Source organism: Thunnus albacares, chromosome 13, assembly GCF_914725855.1.
Source record: "Thunnus albacares chromosome 13, fThuAlb1.1, whole genome shotgun sequence".
Classification (NCBI taxonomy): Eukaryota; Metazoa; Chordata; class Actinopteri; order Scombriformes; family Scombridae; genus Thunnus; species Thunnus albacares.
Genome location: NC_058118.1, coordinates 5805516 through 5828255, shown reverse-complemented (window position 1 = coordinate 5828255; position 22740 = coordinate 5805516). Strand labels below are relative to the sequence as shown.

The window sequence follows — 22740 nt, the reverse complement described above, 5'->3', positions numbered from 1 at the left end:
TGATTTAATGACTGACTTTGAGGCCTCATTCTTGAATTAAATGGCAAATCAGCTGTCCCCTGCATTCTTCAGTCTCCAGCGTAATCATCTGTCCAGTCCAACCACGGTTGTAACCAGCTGCTTTTCTCACAGGGGAACATGTAAACACAAGTTTGTGCCATCTACTGCAGACTGCAAGTCCAATCAATGAGCTGGAGCTAATAGATTAAAAGAAAACTCAGATTATGGTTAATGAGCAAGTACTATCTGAACTAATTTGTGTGTGTATGTGTGTGTGTTTTGATCCATTCAAGTTTGGGCTTACCCCAATTGGGGAATCCTTTGCACTAGGCTTTTTTCCCACCTAGGGAGAGGAGCGCCGGCTTGGACCGCAGACGAGAGCAAAGTGGATTGGGCCAGTCAGCTGGAGCATGTTAATTTGTTGGAAGCCACCCAGCACTTTGGCGACACAGAAATGGGAAGCTCTGTGCATTGCCATTTTTAATGGCCATTAGTTTTATTTTGTAGATGGAAGCCTTCCGTGTGTCTCCTTATCTTGACAACTAATTCTCAGGACACGCAAGTACCCTGGCACGCCTTCCTCGTCAACAACCTCATGTATAACCACAGCAGTAGACTGAGTGGTGACCCAGCAACAGAGAGGATAAAGAAACCCTGATGCTGACCCAAGAGACTCCAACACATGTCTCCAGGGGTTTAGGCGATGTGTTTTCACAGTGGTAGCAGTAAGAGAAGGCGAGAGAGGATGACTCGGTTTGCTGTGGACAGGAGTCAAGTCAGGAGGTCAGAGAACAGGTAGCCTGCCGGGCAACCGACAGTACCTGATGGTGCAGCATTGGTATGTTGTATTCCAGAGTAAAGGAACCGGAGACATTTGAATCTGATGCATAGGCAGTATGGCTAAGAGACTGAGATAATGTTTCTTTGCTACTAACAGCACCTGATTTATTTGCTTTTTGGGGCGGCTGTGGCTCAGTAAGTAGAGCTAATCAGAAGGTCGGTGGTTTGACCCCCAGTTCCTCCAGTCTGCATGTTGAAGTATCCTTGGGCAAGATACTGAACCTCAAATTGCTGCGCCATCAGTGTATGAATGTGTGTATGAATGGGTGAATGTTGGCATGTAGTGTAAACTGCTTTGAGTGGTCGACAGACTAGAAAGGCACTACATAAATGCAGTCCGTTTACCATTTAATGAGTTTTGTTTTGGATGTTTTGCAAAAAGGTCACATAAAGGCTTTTAGAAGATGCATTGTGTGTCATGGGTTTGAGTGTGAATAAGTAAGAATGCATATATGTTATTGCATATGTGATGCACATGCAATAATGTTACATGTTACAGTCTTACACTCATGCAATTTAATTGTTGTCTGAAGTGTTTCTTGCTAATTTATTTGAGATGAATTGGTGGGGCCGCCATGTTGCAAGTGAGAGTAATTGAGGTAATTGATGTTTTCTAGAAAAGCAGATGTGAGAGTTTAGAGGGAGACTTTACAGAGGCTGCACAACATTTCTGTGTGCCATGAAAATGAAAAATGCTCATTGCGCATCTTCACGGTTTAATAGATTATCTCTGTCTTCTGCATATTTCTCTGCTGCATTGTCACTAGTGCGTCATAGTCTCACCATATTTTCATGTTTGTCTACTCCCCTGCAGATACAAATCTGTGAAGCAGCGAACAGGCAGCACCCCAGGCCAAGCTCAGTCAGCAGGTCAGCCCTCCCAGCCTCCTACCAAGCACAAAGCTGGGGGAGAGAAGTCAGAGAAAGGTGACAAGCAGCAGAAAAGACCTCAGACACCCTTCCATCATCGAAGCCTGACCAGTGATGAGGCCTCGATCGAGACCGACGCAACAGCAGGCCAAAGGCTGGCCATGAGGGGCCAGGACGGAGGAAGATTCCCTAGTATTCGCTCTGCAGATGTATCAGCCATCCAAAAAGCCCCCCAGCTCCACAGTGGGGGGGTCAGCACTGGGCCGTCAGACCAGGCCAACTCCCCCCAACCTCCACCACTTAGCCCCCACCCCTGCGAACGTGGCGAGGACTTAGGGGAGGGTATGAAGAACCCTTCAACCCCCAACAGCCAACACTTTTACCAGCCACCCCCAGAGCCCTGCCTGGTCGGGGTGAAGGGTGGAGGCGAGGAACCCGGAGGGCCAGAGGGTCTGAATCAGCACTTCCACTCGCACCACTCCCACCCTGCAGCCTCGGCCTACTCTGAGCCCCCTGAGCCCACTGTTTACGTGGGCGCAGCAGTCAACCTGGAGGAGGACAGCTCTCACGCACCGTGGAGATTATTCAACCTTCCCCGCAGGAAAGAAGCGGAGGTGCCCACACCACTGCTGCCAGGGGACAAGCTGCGGGACGAGGCCTCTGCATCACAGGAGAACCTGGTGTCCGTCACAGAGTGAGTGACACCATTTAAATTAATAATCAATATTCAATGCCCTCTCTCACACATCAACACTCATGCGATAAAGGTTTCAGTCATTTGTCCACTGACTAAGCAGTTAGGCATCCAAACCCTCCCACCTTTTCCTCTGTTACAGAGTGGCCCCGGGCCACTTTGGAGCACTTTCAATAGTCCAGAAAAAATTGTTTTGAAAGAGTAATGATGCAAAACCCACCTTCTCCCTCTTTCTCATTCTCTCTCTCTCTCTCAGATACCCCCTCCCTCATCCCTCAGCTTCAGAATGTTCGGTGTAGCGCTTAGCTGCACACAGCATGTTAATCTCTTGCTATGTGCCCTTTTGACATCATACATCACCAATGTGCAGGGCCAGCACTACTCATTGATTCCTACACACAAACAGACACACACACCGGAGCTAGGAGAGAGGAAGAGTAATGGTTGGGTTAGATAAAGATAAACCTCTGCTATTGTAATAGAGTTGAAGCTGATAGAAATACTGTCTGCTGGCTATCAGTTTGGCAGCAACTGAGAGAGACTTGCACCATGAAGAAGCTGTAACACTTCACAGTGCTTGCAAGGAACAGGATCACAGATGGACAAGGCGAGAGGGGCTTGTCCAGCGTGGAGGAAGGCAGGGTGACCAGTAGGCCATAGGGTGGCCGTAGTGGGAATTATCTTCGGGGTTATGCAATCCCAAGGGGCCAGCCACTTGGATGGGCTATTCTAGTGAGCTGTAATCCTCCCAGCCACAGCTCTGAATGGCGGCTAATCTCTGGCCCAGGCCACTGCACACCATCACCTCGCATCAGAGCTGGACAGGCATGACGAGAGGACAGAAGTACAGAGAAATATAGGAGGCAGCGAAGGGGAGGGATAACGTATAAGTTGGGTCAGTCCCTCCTCTCCTGCCGAGCAGCAAGTGGTTTCCTTTCCCCCCTCCCTCCCTGTTGTGTCACATGTGTGGAACAAGTAGGCCACAGTCATAGCCACATAACAGATTTGGATGAGCTATGTCACAGTAACAAGTGATAGATGTGTGTGTGTCTGTTAGTGTATGAGCAGTCACCATGTTCCCGTAAATCTGCTCGAAATGTAATTGTCTGACTACAAACATGATGCATCCAGTTCTGCTGCTTGACAGCTGTCAGAATTGTTTGCAGTTGCTGCCATTTCTGTTACTGCAGATAGACATGGCAGCAACACTGACATATAATATCAGGCAGCGTCATGCTAAAACACAGCAATGGAGAAATACAGAGAAAGCATTCTCTCGTGCTCTTGATCAAACCGCTACTTTATAATGGTCCGTAATTATAAATATAAATATAGCTCTAGGAATTTACAGAAGGAATGAATACGTGGTATCTGTTGACTATGAATTGTAAATCTTGTAAAACGTTACTCCAGAGTCCTCACACCTCAACATTTCCGTCCTCCCAGGTTGATGTCCACATCTAAATGGCCGCTGAAGGTGTCTGAAGAGCGAGTTCAGATGTATCGAGCCCGGAGGAACCAGTACCTGTCCGCTGCCATAACTGACGGAGATCATGAGCCTGAGGTGGACCCCTACGCCTTTGAGGAAGGAGACGTCAAGTTCACATTCTCAAACAAGAAGGATAAATCAGGCGGGGAGCGTGAGCCGGGCAAGAAACATAAGGTAAGGGGTGTGGAATGTTGGAGTATCACTTTTCCAGGCTTCACAGTAACTAATGGTGTACCTTTCTGTCAAAATGGTCTGAACCTTTTTCCTTCTTGGTTGTTGTTGCTCAGGATTAGAGCTTTACATAGATGCCAGGTAAAATGTAAGGTCATGTTAAAACTATTATATTTTGTGCACAATCAACTAAATGATATACAGATAGATTGACAGGTTACGCAACTTGTTTCCATTCCAACACAGTTCAACTTTTAAACATTTAACTGTACCACATCATACACTCCAAACAGACTCTTTACTTGATCCATATCCACCACAACCATACACTTGAGATATTTTATGTTTTTGTCTTGATTAGAGCTGCAATGAGGATAGATTATCTCACTAGATTTTTAATCATCATGATGAAGCTTTGATAAGTCACCCAGTAGCGTAGCTTGTATTATGGTGGGATATTTAAACAGCTATGCTGCTGGTTCTTATAATAAACTTGACACCCTGCCATTTCTTCATTGTGACTAGCTGACCTGAAAAACAGTCCATGTTGAACTTTTGTCAGCTTTACAGTATAAGGCTATCCACTCTGCCTAAAAATAAGCCACACAACATACCTTTTCCAAGTTGGCTGCTTTCAGTCTGGTTTACAGCCACACCCCATTGAATTTAAAGCAAAAAAAGCAGCGTCAGTTTGAAAAATGCATAGTGTTGTGAAGCCTTTCTAAAATGCAGCAAAGAGAGGAACCACTTCATTCACGCCATCCTCACTAGTTGCCCGGGGTAAAGAGGGGACAAGAGGGCTGATTTTTTTTTTTTTTTTTTTTTTAAGATCAGGGAGCAGGCGAGGTAGAAAATAGGCCATCAGCATCCTCAGTGCTGCACTAAAAATAACGGTGCGACCGCTTTCCACACACATCCGCTTTCACTGCCCAAGTCTAACTGAACAGGAAGCCATTGCTGATCCCTATTGTTGGTCGAGCCCAGAGGAAGACCAAATAGTTAGCTTGTCCAATTTCCTTTAAGTTATGTTTTTCCTATTTGATCTGCCCTCTCCCTCCTTCCCCTTCTCAACATATTCCTCTGCTCTGCCTCTGCCTCTTGGGTTGTTGGCTCCGGTTCCAGACAAGGGCCACCTGTTAGCTGTGGATCGCCCCCAGCATTGAAAGGGAGATCCGGTGTGTGTGTGTGTGTGTGTGTGTGTGTGTGTGTGTGTGTGTGTGTGTGTGTGTGTGTGTGTGTGTGTGTGTGTGTGTGTGTATATGTATGTATGTGTGTGTGTGTGTGTTCATTCCCTGGCTGCATGTTTGCAGCAGGCTTCACGGAGCGTAGAGTCTAACCACGGTAACAAACCTGGCTCACTGAAGCATTAAGCTTAAAAAGAACACTCAAATATTTTTTTTTTCCTCTTCTCTCTGGTGAAGACCATGCCGCTCGCCTCCTGGTCTGTGCTGGAATTTAAGGGTGAACGCAGCTCCCAGTGGAGCGGAGAGTCCCCAAAGAGCAGTGTGTGCAATGGAGCCTCTCCACTGTCTGCTTTATGTGCTGTGTGTATATCCACCACATGCTTGTGGGAGTGTTTGCAGACACACGGATTCCTTTTTCCTTTCTCATTTTTTTTTAACTTCAGAATTATAATTCCACAGCGTTAGAACCTTTTTCATTCTTTGTAGCTGCAAGATACTTAACTTCCTACTTGGCTGATGTGGAATCTTAACTTGGAGCACAAGAGAATCTCCCTTTTATAGATGAATTAAGTATTTCAAGATGAACGTTTGGGATTCCAGTAGTTATTCCTTACCATTTTGCCCCTTTTTTGAGAGTGTTTTTAGAGCTTGCCAAGCTGTTACAGCATCTTTAGTCAATGCTCAGCAGACTATTAAACCACTTACTGGTGGATCACTATAGAGTGCAGAGACTAAGCGTAATCAGTACATCAGCATCTCCAGCAGACTTAAATCTTCAAACTGGAGAGGCATTGACTTTTTGCAGGCTATGTGACACATGTGATCACCATATCATTTTATCCTATTGCACAGAAGTGGTGCGCCTGTGTCGGAGCCTGCTGGATTAAGTACAGGATGAAATGAGGCAGAGGGAAAAGGTGATGGGATGCTTTTATGCAGGCAGCCTTGGAGTCAAACAAGCTTTGCAATATGTAAAATACCCCACTCATACACACTTTTCCACACAAGGCCAGGCAATTGATAAGGGGTTAAGGCATAGTTACCACCTATGATTATGGCCTTGGTTTGGATGTTGTGCACCGCAGTGGATTGGTCCTTTAAGAGAGACAGATTAAAGCCTGTGTTACTCAGAGAAAAGCCCTGGAGCGTAATGAAATCAATGGCTAGAACATAACATTCCTGTTCCCCAGCAAGCACTGCACAGCGCACAGTGTACACACAACCCGTCATAAGAGAGCACACACACACACACACACACACACACACACACACACACAGAAGGCCAGCCTCCCAGATATTGATGTCTGGGTGGGAGCCTAAGAGGCCATTCCTTGGATCATGATTTCACTCTGATCCACACTGGAAATCTCATTTGCCACAGCAGAAGCAAACAGTCCCTTCCCCCTGTTCTTCTGTTTCTGTCCAGTTTTCTCTTTTATTATTATTTATTTTATATTTTAATTTTTTGCCTTGATTTGAGAAGGGAATTGTTTTATAAGTTGAATCTCACTGGGTTCTTACTGGCTGTTTGATGACACGTGTTTTGTTTTGTGTGTAGCTCCGTATTCTGTTTTGTGATTTATCCCAACTGAGATTTAGCCAAATTTATCTTGCGTAGTTCTTAATCACAGTTTCAGGCTCAGAGGATTTCTCACACCCATATTTTAACAGTAATGAAACTGACTGTAGGAAATGCTTCATCGACATGGGATTAGTGTCATATTTTTATAAACCATGTATTTTTCTGCACGGTACATCCTGAGCATTGTTAAATCAAATACTCACTGTTTGATTGTTGTGCTGGTTGTGTATATATGTTTTTTTTTTCTTCCCATCTTTTAACCTTTCCATGCTTGTGTTTCCTCACAGGGTGAAGATGGAGGAGCAGGTCCATCAGATGGTAAGGAGCCTCTTTTTTTTTTCCCCCCTAGCAACCCCCTCGGCTATTTCTATGACTTGGTTGCTGTTACACAAACACATATAATCACACTGCCACTCTCAGAAGAGCTGGACAGTGAAAGCAAAGGGCACACTCTGCATCTAAGTTTCTATTCAGATGTGGCGAAGTGTCATACTGAATTAAATTTTCATTTCAGTCTTTTCAGCATGTCAATAGAAACTACATTCATTCACGAAATAAGGAGCATTCATTACCGATTATTTTTAATTTAAATCTCATATAACAGATTTGTCATGCCACAAGCATTTCAATAATTGAATTTAGAAGAAAATCGACTTCCTGAATTGATTGAATAGAGTGACTTGAAGCCAACCCTGGTTAGTCAGTCACCATAAACCATTATGTACGTATGTTTGTGTGCAGATGCTCAGCGGGCGGCTGCTCACAACCGCATGGCTTCCACCAGCCTGATCCACGAGACGGACCTGGTGGTGTCCATCAACGACCTGGACAACCTCTTCAACTCAGATGAGGATGATCTGGCGGTTAGTGGGGACCTTGGCTCACACTCGCAATGAATATCACATTACACATTGTGGTCTGACACAGTGTGACTCTGTGTGTCTGTGTTTTTTTTCCACTGGCATTTATGTGTCTCCACTTTGCCCATCATCAGCTGACAGCACTCATTACACACTGCTTTTACACAAAAAGGATGTTATGTGTGACACTGACTTGCAGGTGCCACAGGTGTGAGAAGTACAACAGGAATGAATTTATTAATGTGACACTTTGAGTTACCCAAATGGTCAGGTGCTAAAATACTTTTTTTTTTTTTTTTCTTGGTGTACAGCCTGGTTCCAGACGACCGGTAAATGGAACGGATGAGAAATTTGGCAGCAAGGAACCGAAGCCATCCACTTTGGACCCCGTATCCTGCATTAGTATGTATCTTTACTGATGTCTGTCTCTATTTTTCCTCAACACCCCTTGAACTAGAAGGACAGATTTACCTCAAGTGTGAGCCCCCTCAAAGTTAGGATTGGTACACTGAGATTTTGCCAGAAGCCACTTGAGTTTGAAACAGAGTATTTCCCCTGCTCACAATTTCAGCTAAGGGGAATGGCATCATCTGTTAATCCACTGAATAAAATTAAGGCTTTTACTACTCCAGCATCATTGAAGCTCACCCTCGCCTTTGCCACCTAGTGGTGGAGAAATGGTTCTAATTAACTTCTCTGAAAACTGACAGCTTAGAGTCATCCTGTAGCTGCTGTCTTGTTGCCTCCTTGGCTTTTTATGTTATCAACAGAGACCTGCTTTAAAGTGACACCCAGTTTGTTGCTTACAAAACAGCAGCAGCTAAAAGTAAGATCTTTTTCATTTGGTTATTTATTCTTAGGTTAGAGCTCAGTGACACTAATGTGGAACTAAAGAAATTTTGAGGACACTGTATGTTTTACTGTGAAGTGAAATGGTCTCAGATCAGCCATTTTGCTTTAGTTTTATGATCAGATTCTGTGCAGTGTGAGACTCTGCCCTTTCACTATGAATTGTGTTTCAAGCCCCTGGATGCATCTTGCAATTACAAAATGTTTTGAGGGTTTGAGGCCTTGGATATTCCCTACACAGTGTCTGGCCATCTTTGCCTAGAGCACTTTTACTAGGAAACCTGTCAGTCTAGTGTAGAGTACAATTATCTGATGAAAATTAAAGCATTATAATAACAGGGCACTCCCGCTTTTACCCTTTTTAAACTTTGCAGAAACAGCTCTGCAGGGCCCTGTAAATATTCTCAATACCACTTAAAGAGAGAAAAAGCTTGTGAACATGTCATGGTAACTGTGATAAACTATGTAAACATTTCATTAGTTGTGGTGCTTGTCATATTTTGAGATGATTTGGTTGCAGAGCAACAAAACATATGTCAGCAAGCATCTTGGCACAGCTTAAAATTACACATTCTACAATGTTAAGTCATCCACACATGATAGCCCCTTGTTCTTCTCACCCATCAGGCTCAGCAGACCTGCACCAGATGTTTCCCACACCCCCCTCCCTGGAGCAGCACATCATGGGCTACTCACCCATGAACATGTGCAGCAAAGAGTACGGCAGCATGGAGCCCAACCCAGGCATGACCACGCTGGATGGCACATCATCTCTGGGAGGCCACTTCAAGATTGAGGTGGAGGAGAGCTTCTGCAGCCCCAAGCCATCTGAGATCAAGGTGGGTCTAGAGCCAGTAAATCTGTTGAACTGACTGAACCAGTAGGTCAGATTGTTGCCAGAGCCAGCGGATGACACAAGTCCAAGTGAATGATTGTTGGTGGTTTTCTTTGATAGGCTCATTTTTAGGCAGAATCTTGGGAATTTTCTCACCAACTTGACTATACTGAGTGTAAATCACTGATTAGATAAATAATGACTAGATGATGTCACTGCATGCACCATAATTCATTTTCTGCGGCATGTTTTAACTCCAAATAGAAGTGATAAATTTTCATTTTAGACTGTGTCAAGTCTAAGTGTTATTACTTAAAGTTACTTAGATGAAGCTGCCACAGATGTTGTGTTTGTGGGAATATAAAGAAGCAAAATCTTGATGATGTTGCGGTGTCCCTGCGCTGTAACCTTCCTGCAGGACAGATTTTCTTTGCAAAGGTCAGTGAAGACATAATTAATTTTCTATCCATTTTGTAGGACTATTCATTCGTGTACAAGCCAGAGCTGTGCCAGGCGTTCGTAGGCTGCTCCATGTTTGCTCCCCTGAAGACATTACCCAGCCAGTGTCTTCCACCTATTAAAATACCAGAAGATTGCATCTACCGACCAAGCTGGACCATGGGCCGGGAGATGCTCAACCCTGTGCCTGTCATGACCTTCCTCAACAAGGACAGGTATGCCGCTGTAATACTTTTTCACTGAGGTTTTCAAGGAGTGTGTACAAAAAATACATAATTCATCTTGTGAGAGCAGAAACTCCCATCTTTGGAAGTTTTTATTATCACACAGCTGGGATTTTTAATATCAGAGTACTGTGGGTAGAAAGTACTATGATGCAACTGGTGAAGTAAAATTGTAGTCTTACTTAACTATTTCAGGTGATTCCAGTCGTGTCCATTCCTGGCCTTGCTGACACTCGTCTGCATGCCTTAGCTCCGGATAATTCCTATCTAGTCTGTTTCAAAGATTCCTTATAATTTATCATGATGATCTTGGCAGAAGGTTACCGAGGCGTTCTAATTCAGGCTTGCAGAAGGCATGCCAAGGCTGTGCTAGCTGGTGTGCCTTTTTGTGTGTAAGGAAGCATACACTCACACTCTGGTCTCTCTCTGTCCACACATACCCTCTAGTCTCTCCCCGGACACCCCCTTAGCAGACTGCTCAATTTCCCATGCATGGCTGCCTCAGGCGGAGCAGGGAAATGAGTGTAAAATGCCTCCTTGGTTGAAGATGAGGATTATCACTGGAGTGGTGAGCGGGGCCCCCACAGCGGCTCCATGCCATCTCACCACTCATAGCAGCTCAGAGTCTCTAGTTTATCTGTCACAGTTCTCCTCTGCAACGTTCTGCAGATATATCCAATCAACCTATTTATCAGGAAAAAAAAAAACAAAAGTTGTAATCAGGGCTGTGGACCTTTATTGCACTTTATGCTAAACTTTAAACTTATTCCTGTGACTTGTATTGACCAGAGAACATGAAATCTGACTGGCTCACTAAATGTGAGAGGTTCACTAATCTAAATCTAACCGGAAAACTTCACCGTAATGCACCACCTGTTTCACTTTTTAACAGTGTCGACCTAACTTTGTGTGTCCATATTAAATCAACCACATAAAATGCACTGTAAACCATTCAATTATGAACAAACAACACAGACATTGTAAACTGATAAAATGGCCGGGAGCAAAGGCCCCAAAGCATTTCCTCAGGTATGATTAAACAAGGCGAGACATGCTGCTTATAGCTTGAAAGTGAAGTGTCGGTGTATAGTTTATTCAGCAAATTAGGCTGAGCTGGCTGACTTTTTTTTTTTTTTTTTAAACACATAAAAAAGGAATAATTTTTTGTTGCAGCGCAACTAATTGCAACTGTGGGACCATACTATTGCTTGATGATTATTAAGATTATTTTTAAGAAATTTCCCATATGACAGAAAATGTAGAACAGACCCAGCAACAATGGTGGGCAAATTTAAAACACTTTTGATAGCTGTAATAAAAGTGAGGCTCATTATTTCTTTTTTTTTTAGAAAGTGTGTAACTGGAGTACTAAGCCAGGTTAAGATGGGCTTTAAAGGAGGGAGATGTGTCTGCACTTGGCTAAGCCTGGCCAGTGTCCAGAGAGTCATGAGTAAAGACCTTATAACAATGTAGTGGTGCTGCCTTTGCGTCTGCATCCCATCATGAACGTGCCCTGGCTGCAGGAGAGTTGCGCTGGGACTTCCTTCTAATGGGTCTGTGCCAGGAGTTGTTCCTCACATACAGCTAGGGACATGATGTGCTCACCCTCTCTCTCTTTCTCTCTCTCTCTCTCTCTCTCTCTCTCTCTCACTCTCACTCCTGCTCTCTCATACACTCTTTCTCTCTCTCACTGCTTCCACACAGTAGCCTGCCAGCCCAAAAATAAACCTTACCTCAGAGGGACCGCTTGTTGAAATGTTTATCGAATGTCTTTCTCGCTCCCTCTGCTTCTTTTTGCTACAAGTTTCTCATTCTCTCTCTCTCTCTCCTGCATTCTTGTTCTCTCATGTGTAAACATGTGTGCAGTCTGAGCCCGTTCTGCATTCCTTTTGTAGTGAACGTCGTCGTGCCCTACTGCCTTATTACTCGAACTATCTTCACAAATGCAGTGAGACGGTTAGATAACAGTATGTTGTTATTTGAAGCAATGTACTGAAAGTTGCTGTTCTGGTTTAAAAAAAAAAAAAAACTCAGATAAAAGACAAAAGTATTTACTGTGTACTAATGCTGGATGTCTCCCTTGTTAACTACATCTAATCGTCATGCTACAATTAGATGTACCCTCCTTGTTGAGCAGTGGTGGACCAAAGGTTAGAGAAGTGAGCCTGTAACCGGAAGGTTGTCGGTTCAATCCCCGGACCAGCAGGTTAAATCTGGGTGGGGAAAGTGAAAAAGCAGCACTTGCCCCTCCCTCATTACCACTACTGAGGTGCCCTTGAGCAAGGCCCTTAACCCCAACTGCTCCAGTGGAGCTGCTCAGTGGCCGGCAGATCAGACTGTGGTTGTACCGGGCAGCTTCCAGGTGTGAATGTGATCAGGATGGTCCTGCAAAAGAGAGGCTTCTTCTCAGTGAAACTTCGCTGAATAAATAAAGGTTAAAAAAAAAAGATGTATACAGGTATATCATCATACAGGTGGCACATACAGCTGTTTTCTTTTACATGGAAAAGCAATAGTTTTATTGTTGTCTAATAGTTGTAATTTCTAATTAACCTCATGGCTTAACCTCAGCCAGTTTGAATTTTGGCAACTGATTTTGATTTAGTCTTATTCTTTTGCCAAAAATGATGAAAATCAGCCTTAGTCACATGTTAGTCATTTGATTTTTGTTAGTTTTAGTCAACAAAACGAAGCACAAGTCTAGTTTTTATCAGTGACATTTAAGTCAAATTTTTGTCATGCATTTTTCCTTTTCATGTCTTCTAAGTGTTTTGAAGCTGCAGCTATCATCATCTTTGTTGTATACAGTTGCCATGGTTACAAGTGTTGTTCTCATCCATCGCAAGATTAGCAGAAAAGGCACTGTTTACTTTTTCACACAGACTGTGTCCATGTCACAGCACTAATACAACAGTCTGACCCTCCTCTGTAAATCATCATCGAGAAGCTGGATTCACTCACCTGTTCAGTCAAAACATGAAAGATAGCTGACCTGAAGTAAAGTTTATGTTACCCCCATATCCACAACACTTGATAATGTTACATTAATCTACCTTTTTGTAAATGTCAGCATGCAGCCTACATATTTTCTTAGTTTGTCCAGCTGTTTTGTTGCTTCTTCTCTTCTTATTCTCAGTGGTTTGTAGATTAATGCAGTCCATCTGTTTCTACCAAGAACTGGTAACATCAGATAACATTACTGGCAGGGACAGAACGTTACTGAATACAAGATGCTTCGTATTAACTGTAGTGCAACAGGTCAAACTGTTAAATCATCTTCTGAACAAGAGATATTTTTGGGCAGTGGAGGAAACTGTTTTACTGGTCCAGAGCTACAGTGTGTGATTCTGCCTATACATGCAGGTGGTTGAATAAGACTTTGCATTAAAACATGAATTAATTAATTTGTCCATTCCCTATTTAGTTTTTATTTGTTGAAAGATGTAAAACATTTCATCATAGATCTCATTTTTGAAGGGTACTTTTTCATTTATTTTTCATCATGTGTTTGACATTTAAAAAAAGTTGTCAGCAAATATTTTTTCTTAGTTTTTGTTGAGGAAATGAACACTGATGACTGCAGGCTTCTCAAGGACCCCTGCATAAATGTGCTACTGTGTTTCCACAGTGTAATTGTAGTATCTTCTTTTACCTTTTGCATCTTTTCTTACTCATGTCCTTTTGTCTTTCTGCTACCAGTAACATCCCCAGTGTAGGCAGCACCATGGACCAGGACTACAGCCAGACCTACACCCCTCAGACCCACACACCCTTCATGTCAAACAGCGCTCCACCAAGTAACAGTGGCGCTGGCATCCTGCCTTCTCCTGCCACCCCACGTTTCTCTGCCCCCACCCCACGAACCCCACGTACCCCACGCACACCTCGAGGCCCCTCCAGTGTCCAGGGCTCACTCAAGTACGAGAACTCCGACCTGTACTCGCCAGCGTCCACCCCTTCCACGTGCCGACCGCTGAACTCAGTGGAACCGGCCACCGTACCCTCCATCCCAGAGGCCCACAGCCTCTATGTCACCCTCATCCTCTCAGAGTCAGTCATGAACCTCTTCAAGGACTGCAACTTTGACAGCTGCTGCATCTGCGTATGTAACATGAACATTAAAGGAGCCGACGTGGGCGTGTACCTGAGCGACCCCGTCAGCGAGGCCCAGGAACTCTGCAGCTGTGGCTTCAGCGCCGTGGTCAACCGGCGTTATGGCAACGGCTCAGGCCTCTTCCTGGAGGACGAGCTGGATATCATCGGCCGTGGCTCAGATGTCAGCCGCGAGGCAGAAAAGCGCTTTGAGGAGCTGCGGCTCTCCTCTCTAGAGAGAACTGGAGTCGGGAGGGGCGACCGTGTCCCAGATGAGCTGATTCTCCTCCTGCAGGACCAGTGTACCAACCCTTTTTCACCCATTTCAATCCTGGAGCATGACATAGTGTCACGGGGGCCAAGCGGGGCCCCTGTACCACCCTGTGTGAGGGTGGAGGAGAGGGACTACCACAGTGACTGCTACATGGCCCTGGAGCACGGCAGGCAGTTCATGGACAACATGTCGGGTGGCAAGGTGGACGAGGCGCTGGTCAAGAGCACCTGCCTGCACCACTGGTCAAAACAAAACGGTAAGATGCAAATCTATGTTGTAATCAAACATGTCGAAAATGGCTAATTTGGGCACCAAATGATGTTTTACATTTACTGGTCATTGTAGTTTTAAGACTGTTTTTATTTAACCATGAAAAAGCAGGACGATGCTGTTAGGAATTGATCTTTTTTTTATTTTATTTTAAGATATTCATCTCAAAAGTAAAACTAAACTAATATAAAAATGTATGAGTTTATATGTAATTATGTGAAACGTTTGGTGCTAGCAGTCTGCCTCGGACTGATTGTTTTGAGATGATGTCACCTGTATTTCTAATATCATAAATCTTACCAAATGTACAAGTGTAATCCAAATGTTGATTACAACAAAGAAATTCAAAGTTGTAAAAGTTTTCTGATGCTGTAAAAAGTTATAGTCAAAAAGTTACAGATTAGGACATGATGCATGAAAAATACCTCATTCTAGGAACCTCACTTACATGTCTACTCTGTTTTTTTTGAGTGTTGGTTTTTCATGTTCATGTTTCATGAAATTTCCCATTTACTCTTCCGTTCTCCAGCAGTGGACGTGAGTGCGCTGTGCTCTCAGGATGTTCTGCGGGTGCTGATGTCACTCCAGCCTGTACTCCAGGACGCGATCCAGAAGAAAAGGACAGTTCGGTCGTGGGGCGTTCAGGGTCCCCTCACCTGGCAACAGTTCCACAAGATGGCTGGACGGGGCTCATACGGTAAAGCTGGGGACGAGCTGGGAGAGTTCATCCATTTGATACCTAGTTCTGACTGATGTTAAACTACCACCCAGATTAGAGGTAGAATTAGGGATTGATGGATATGTTTTCAAATCAGATATCAGTGAATTTCTGTTTTCCATAACATATGAAGAGGCCTCTGACTTTTGTGCCAAGAATAAGATTTCTGAAATTCATGATAAACACACCTTTAAGTAAAGGCACATAGTATGTGTCATCTTAACTGATCAAGTCTGTGATATCTACTGTGAGGGTTGTAACAACTTTTGCTGTTGGTGTGGTTGACATTTGGGATGTGTGTGTGTCGAAGTGGAAAAACTCTGGAAGTTGTCAGATCAATCGGCAGCGTTGTCCCTCTGCTGCGGTCCAGATGTCAGCTCTGTCGGGAGGAGCTGTCAGATCATTTGTTGACCTCACATTCTGATGCACAGTGGAGGGCACAAGAAGAGGGAGGGCAGCTGACACCATACCTGTTAACAATGCTTGCTCACTGTTATTTCTTTCTTTCTTTCTTTGTGTCTCTCTTGCTCTTTGTGTTTCTTTCTACCTCCTCCCACACTTCCTTTTCCCTTCATTCTCCTCCTCCTCTCCCCTCACTCTCACAGGCACAGATGAGTCCCCAGAGCCCCTGCCCATCCCAACCTTCCTGGTGGGTTATGAGTATGACTTTGTGGTGCTGTCTCCATTTGGTCTGCCCTACTGGGAGAAACTGTTGCTGGATCCCTTTGGCTCCCAGCGGGACATCGGGTACTTGGTGGTTTGTCCTGACAACGAGGCCCTGCTCAGTGGCGCCAAGAGCTTCTTCCGAGACCTCACAGCTGTCTACGAGGTAGAGACTCTGAAGAAGGGTGGAAACTCTTCAGTGTTAGCACCATCCAAATAAACACTGCTTTACTCAACTCCACCCAGCTTTGGCAGTATTTCATTGGTGCTGTCTGGCAGTGAATTATGCAAATAGAATAATTGTCTAAGATTTATTTCAGATGGAAAAGTTTCTTTTTATTGGAACATGAAAATGAGTCAAAACATTATTTTTTGTTGATCTGATTTATGAAAAAAGATCAACTGCAACTCCCTTCTTTAACCATTTTCACATGAAATGAATATATGTATCAGTTCATACACTCATTCTCTTTGCCACTTTGCCTGTATCTGTTTTCACAGTCATGTCGACTGGGCCAGCACCGGCCCATTTCCAAAGGCTACCCTGATGGCATAGTCCTCGTTGGCGGCAACGGAGCCAAGAACCTTGCAGATCAGCCAGTCAGTGACTGGTTCCTCAAGGCTGCCAGCAGCAACAGCGACGCCTTCACTAAGCTCAAACTCTATGCACAAGTGTGCCGCCACAACCTTGGTATGTGTCATTTACAGCCTAGTGGGTATCTGACGCACTTTTCTGTTGCTCAGTACTTGGATTAGTCAGCTCTTTGTTCCTGAATTTCTGCCTTTGACATCACTTGGTTTAGTTATTATAAAAAGGCTAGCTAGAGAGCCTTGACAGCTTGAAAGTGAGCAGAGCTTAGAGTGAGTGTCAGTGTAGGAGGAGGTCAAGTTGAAATGGAATAAGCTTCAAATGAAATAATCTTTTCATTCTCTCAAATTGTGTTTGATGTTATCAATAAAAGTCTAATGGTGATTTTCTTTCTTCCTTTAGCTCCATACCTCGCATCACAGCCATTGGACAGTTCCCTTCTCACACAGCCCAGTACCCCGCCATCGTCCAGCCAGTCATCATCCACACAACTGTCTAGCTCCACCTCCGGCTCAGCTGGCCAGCAAGGCTCAGTGAACGCTGCAGGCTCCTCTGTTCCCAACAACAACAACAACAACAGCAGCAGCAGCAGCAGCAGCAACAGTGGGTCCGGAAATGGCTCTGCGTCATCCAACAGTCTGGTGACATCGTCAGGCCAGCTTGGCAGCGGGATGCCGCCTGCCAAGCCCAGCTCTTTTCCCCCCTTTGGGAGCATGGGCAGCCAGGGCCAGGGAGGTGGCCCCCAGAGTGGACAGCTGGGACAGCAGGCTGGTACCCAGAATACTGGCACCTCAGGGGACAACTCCAGCAGCCAGGCTCAGGGCCCCACAGAGCCTCCTGAAAGGTACTGCAGGACACATCAGCATGCATTGCATCAACTTTAAAAAAGGCTGATTGTATTTGATCACTTTCGTACCCAAGTGACAGTAAGTCACAAGAAGTTATTATCTACTGTATTTAAAGTTTTTGTTGTGAAACCACTGTTAAGCAGTTAACTGACGGGTTAATTCCTTCTTATAAAATAAAGGAAGACACAATAATATAATTCCAGAGTAAAGTGGAGGGCAAGATTGGTTTTACAATACTGTGTGTGTGTGTCTGTGTGTTTATGATCTTTTTGTTCTTTTCCCCAGCACTTTGGAACGAGAGAAGGTGGGTGTGCCCACAGATGGGGAGTCCCACGCCATCACGTATCCACCTGCCATTGTTGTTTACATTGTGGACCCCTTTAGCTACGAGGAGGCTGATGGTGGCCCCGGGCCAGTGCCGGCCCACTCCAGCATGTGGACGCTGGGTTTGCTACGCTGCTACCTGGAGATGCTTCAGTTCCTGCCTCCACACATCCGAAATTCTATTTCTGTACAGGTAAATAGACTTCCCAGAAGAGACGCACTGCATGAGTGAAAATTAATTGTGTATTCAATGTCAGTGTGTCAATTACTCCTCAATGGATAACAGATTATACTCAGTGGCATCATTGCTGACATATTCCATCATCACCAGAAGCACTAAATTGTTCATGATTAACAACGGTGTACCCTGAGTGAACAGAAAAAAACAGACACCTTAACAATATAATGCAATATAATAGCAATAAATGGTACCTGAATTGAAATTGGTCACTTGGTCAATGCCACTTTTCTCTAAGTAGCAGATATGGCATATTGTAGAAGCATTGTTTTGAGAGAGTGTGTGGACAATGTCTGATAACTTCTCCTGCCTTTTTTACCTCAGATTGTCCCCTGCCAGTACCTGCTTCAGCCAGTACGAGGTGAAGACCGCCATATCTACGCCCAGCACCTCAAGTCTTTAGCCTTCTCTGTCTTCGCTCAGTGCAGACGGCCGCTGCCCACCTCCACCAATGTCAAGTCGTTGACGGGCTTCGGCCCGGGTTTAGCCATCGACACGGCACTGAAGAGCCCAGAGGTAAATGTGAAGATGTAGCAGTTACACTCTAAGTTCTTTGACGTAACCCATCTGTAAGACAAGAGGCAGTTGTTGTGCTAGCATGTAGTCTCAGTTCAGCTCTTTCTTTCTATCCTGTTGACATCTTTTGTTAGCATTAGCATGCTAGCGTTGTCCTCTGATCAATAGGCAAGCAAACAGAGGCTGACAACGGTGTCCTCGCAACAGCATTTCAGTTGCTTTCAGCTCTCCAGCCAGATATGACTGGACCTGATAGGACCCAGCCTTCTGCTTCGGCTATGTTCAGTCTGCCACTGAAGAGAAAGAAGACAATGAGATATAGAGTTCTTAGTGCTAACCATCCTCGTAGTTTTTTTTTTCCTGCTGGAACAGGACCAAGGGAACTTGTAACCCTCTGCTACTCCAGAGTTTTCTTTCCATTATCTGCTTGGCTAGCTCCCTGAGACCTCCATAATGGGATCTCGACTCCAGGTTTAGACAAAGGGGCGCTTTAGATCAAGACCTAATTCAGTTGACTTCCTTCCTCGCAGCTAGTGCTACCTTTTCCCTTTAACGCACTGGCAAACCTTGAGCTGCCTCGCTGGGAGAACTGGGATATGGATGGGACAATGGGAGTCACATAATGGACATTTTTGCTTGAAAAGATATTTAGAATGTGAACTCAGCAAAAATTGAGATATTTAAAGAGAGGATTTCCTGCAGCTGTGAAAGTCCAGCAGCCAATCAAGCGTGTGCATAATTTACATATCTGGAGCATGTCCAATTTTTATTCATTTATGTAGAAGGGCTGAACATTTATCCTTAATCCTTTTTTCCTGATATCTTCACCTCCCCATCTGCAGAGGCCAGAGTGTCTACGTCTGTATACACCTCCGTTCATCCTGGCACCGGTAAAGGACAAGCAGACGGAGCTCGGGGAGACATTTGGTGAGGCATCGCAGAAATACAACGTGCTGTTTGTAGGATACTGTCTGTCCCACGACCAACGCTGGATCCTTGCTACGTGCACTGACCTGTATGGGGAACTCCTGGAGACCTGCATCATCAACATAGATGTTCCCAACAGGTAGGACTACCACCTTCAGCACTAAATTTAAACCTATCTTCACAATCATCAGTAGGAATGACTGAAAGCCACTGGACCCCCACACTGGTGTTTTGTCTTTTTCTCAAGTTGAGGTATACTGGGAATTTTCAGAAGTGATTAAACTCCATAAACTAATAACAATTGAAGACTTGTGTGACAAAGTGACAGAGAATGTGTCATGCAATGTCTTTGTTTATAGTGCAGTTTCTTTGCAAGTAGTTTTTTATTATATTTAATTTTCCTCACACATAACACATAACATTTTTTAAAAATAAACATAAAAAAAATTTTTTTTCTTTGCAAGGAGTTTGAATAATGCGGTCCACAGCAATTATCTATATGATTGTCTAGCAGTCACACCAGTGTAGTAGATGTTTGAGAGCAACTTGCCATCATGCTCCACATTCTCAACTGATTGATTTTTTTTTTTCCTCAGTACATATCCCACATCCAGTCACAGCTGTGTTGCAACTGTCTGTGACCTTACAAAAGGTGCATGACAGCTGTCGCCAACACTCAAAATGTGTCAGCTTGATATCAAAACTGTGATTTTTGCATCAATTATGTCATGCTAGCTGTCAAATGAAACCTTTCCACTGAAGTATAAATTAGAGTTGAGAGGAAATGCACATAGCTGTCAATCAAGTATGGTCCGTACGCCACCCACACACATTCTTGAGACAAGGTTCGCCTCTGAGCTTGAGCTCACAAAAATATTATATTTTACAGCACTTTATATGGTAAACCACTTCCTTGAATATTTGTTCTGAATACATCCTAAGAATGGTTATTACATGTGTGTTCCGCAGAGCGCGGAGGAAAAAGGGCTCGGTTCGGCGGCTCGGCCTGCAGAAGCTGTGGGATTGGTGCTTAGGACTGGTACAGATGACATCAGTCCCCTGGAGGGTGGTGATTGGCCGATTGGGCAGGATAGGGCACGGAGAGTTAAAAGGTGAGGACTGATGTGCTAAAACGCAAGACATTGTAATATTTTTCATACCAGTGTGTCACTTTTTCATTCATCCCTGCTGCTCTCTTCTCCTGATGTTCCAGACTGGAGTATTCTGCTGAGCAGGAGAAACCTCCAGTCACTGAGCCGCCGTCTGAAGGAAATGTGTCGAATGTGTGGCATCTCCGCCTCGGATACTCCCAGTATCTTGAGTGTGTGCTTGGTTGCCATGGAGCCCCAGGGATCCTTTATCATCATGCCAGGTACAGTGTATGCACAAGACGAAGATTATAAATACACTTAGTATCTGTTTTAACGTACACTTCTTATTTGAGTCACATTACTTCACCAAGAAAAGCAGCCCTGATGTCTGAGTGTGCAGGGGAGTGTGTGTGTGTGTGTGTGTGTGTGTGTGTGTGGCGTGATGGATGGCAGCAGCATATCACAATGCGTGTCACCTCCTTGTCCAGAGCAGATTGATGGCAGGGAAGATCATGTACCTTTTCGCTCATAAAGCACTACCTCTCAGATGGCCATTGATCTCAATGCGGTGTGATGGAGAGCCAGATCAATGGGTTTATTTTGGGAAACGAGTGGGGGATCGTCAGTGCATCATACCAGGATTGTGTTGAGCGATGCCGAGCCGGGGACATCTCCTTCCAAAAAATCTCTTCAAGCTGAATAAGATTAGCAAGGCTGTGTTAGCCTCAGATATACAGACATACTAGACCTATGACTAGGGGGATTTTACAGCTAACAGCTGTCATTTTAAATCTAGTTTCCTGAAGTACAGGACACATTTTTAAACCTACCACTGTAAATGTATTTTATGCAGTCAATACAATCAGTACTTTAAAATTAAGCCATTAATATTTGAGCAGTAATTTTTTTATCACAATTGTTAAGCTGTAACTTGATTTGCTCATTAGTATGTTGCAATGAAATTAAACCAATTAAAAGCAATGAAAAGACAAGGTGTAAAAAATAACTACCGGACTAATGTCTCCACTACAGAGTACAGTTAAAGTCATGATATCACTAGTTATATAGAACAGTGGCTCTCAAACTTTTTCACATCAGTGATCCCTAAACTGACCAAATTAGACCACGGACCCTCATTTAATAAGATTTTGTCCCAGGGTTCCCCATCTGATAAGACTTTTGCTTTTAGATATTTTACTACAGAAAGTGTATGAAACCCATGACCAAAATAGTCATACATTCTGTCATTGTGTTAGTTATTGATGGAATTATAGTGAAAATAAATTATTGCCCTTTTTGCTGGGGACTCCCTGGAACCCTCTCAAAGGCCCCTGGGGAAACACTGATATAGAGGGATTTATAGAGGATTACATTTAAATGGTTTGTTTTGCGGTATTGATCAGTTTCAAAGATGCTGAAATACTACAGTCTGGGTTTGTTGTGCTCCTTTTTTGAGTTATTTGATGTCTGCAGCTCAAACATTTGCTCAGTCAGAGACCACTTAAAAGATGTTATCCACAGTAAATAAAAGGATGATGACAAGAATTCTCATTTCTTTGTTGCTCTGTTTATTGACCGCTCTCTCCTTCCTCTGTACATCCCAACAGACTCGGTGTCGACAGGCTCAGTGTTTGGCCGCAGCACCACCCTGAACATGCAGACGTCCCAGCTGAGCACCCCGCAGGACACCTCTTGCACCCACATCCTGGTCTTCCCCACCTCTGCCTTCGTCCAAGTGGCCAGCTCCAATTACACCAACATCGACCCCAACATTGACATTCTCAACGCCACCACTGGTCAGTAGTGCTCTTGCGCCTGCAGTCATTCCCTGGGATTCTCTTGCTTTTTAATTCAGCACAGCTCATCCTATTTGCTAGACCTTAAACAAACTCACTGATGTTGAAAGGAAATGTTGCAATTACTGAGTTTTTCATCTGTACTGTTTGTTTTCAAATCCTTCCTGTTTACTTTTCCACTCTATTAAGAGTCAGTGTTGTTGTAGTGTGTGCTTACATACTAAGAGCATCTACAGCACCCTCAAGTGTCTTCAGGTTTTCATTTGTGCAAATATAATGTTGCTGAAAATGTGAGGCATTGTCACACACATTCCATTTACTGTATAGTAAATATGGA

The 22740-nt window shown here is 44.2% G+C and overlaps 1 protein-coding gene across 1 annotated transcript in view; it reads left to right on the top strand.

The window, feature by feature from the left end:
• med13a (mediator complex subunit 13a) overlaps window positions 1-22740 on the top strand; it is a 78492-nt gene that overhangs the window by 52923 nt on the left and 2829 nt on the right. The window contains exons 9-26 of the mRNA XM_044369990.1: window positions 1655-2404; window positions 3851-4067; window positions 7118-7148; window positions 7572-7693; window positions 8002-8092; window positions 9167-9378; window positions 9852-10048; window positions 13757-14679; window positions 15223-15390; window positions 16017-16240; window positions 16576-16765; window positions 17066-17507; window positions 17797-18028; window positions 18398-18589; window positions 19432-19655; window positions 20486-20628; window positions 20730-20888; window positions 22215-22403. Coding sequence (XP_044225925.1) covers window positions 1655-2404; window positions 3851-4067; window positions 7118-7148; window positions 7572-7693; window positions 8002-8092; window positions 9167-9378; window positions 9852-10048; window positions 13757-14679; window positions 15223-15390; window positions 16017-16240; window positions 16576-16765; window positions 17066-17507; window positions 17797-18028; window positions 18398-18589; window positions 19432-19655; window positions 20486-20628; window positions 20730-20888; window positions 22215-22403 — 4706 coding nt within the window. The remainder of the gene's footprint in view (window positions 1-1654; window positions 2405-3850; window positions 4068-7117; window positions 7149-7571; window positions 7694-8001; window positions 8093-9166; window positions 9379-9851; window positions 10049-13756; window positions 14680-15222; window positions 15391-16016; window positions 16241-16575; window positions 16766-17065; window positions 17508-17796; window positions 18029-18397; window positions 18590-19431; window positions 19656-20485; window positions 20629-20729; window positions 20889-22214; window positions 22404-22740) is intronic.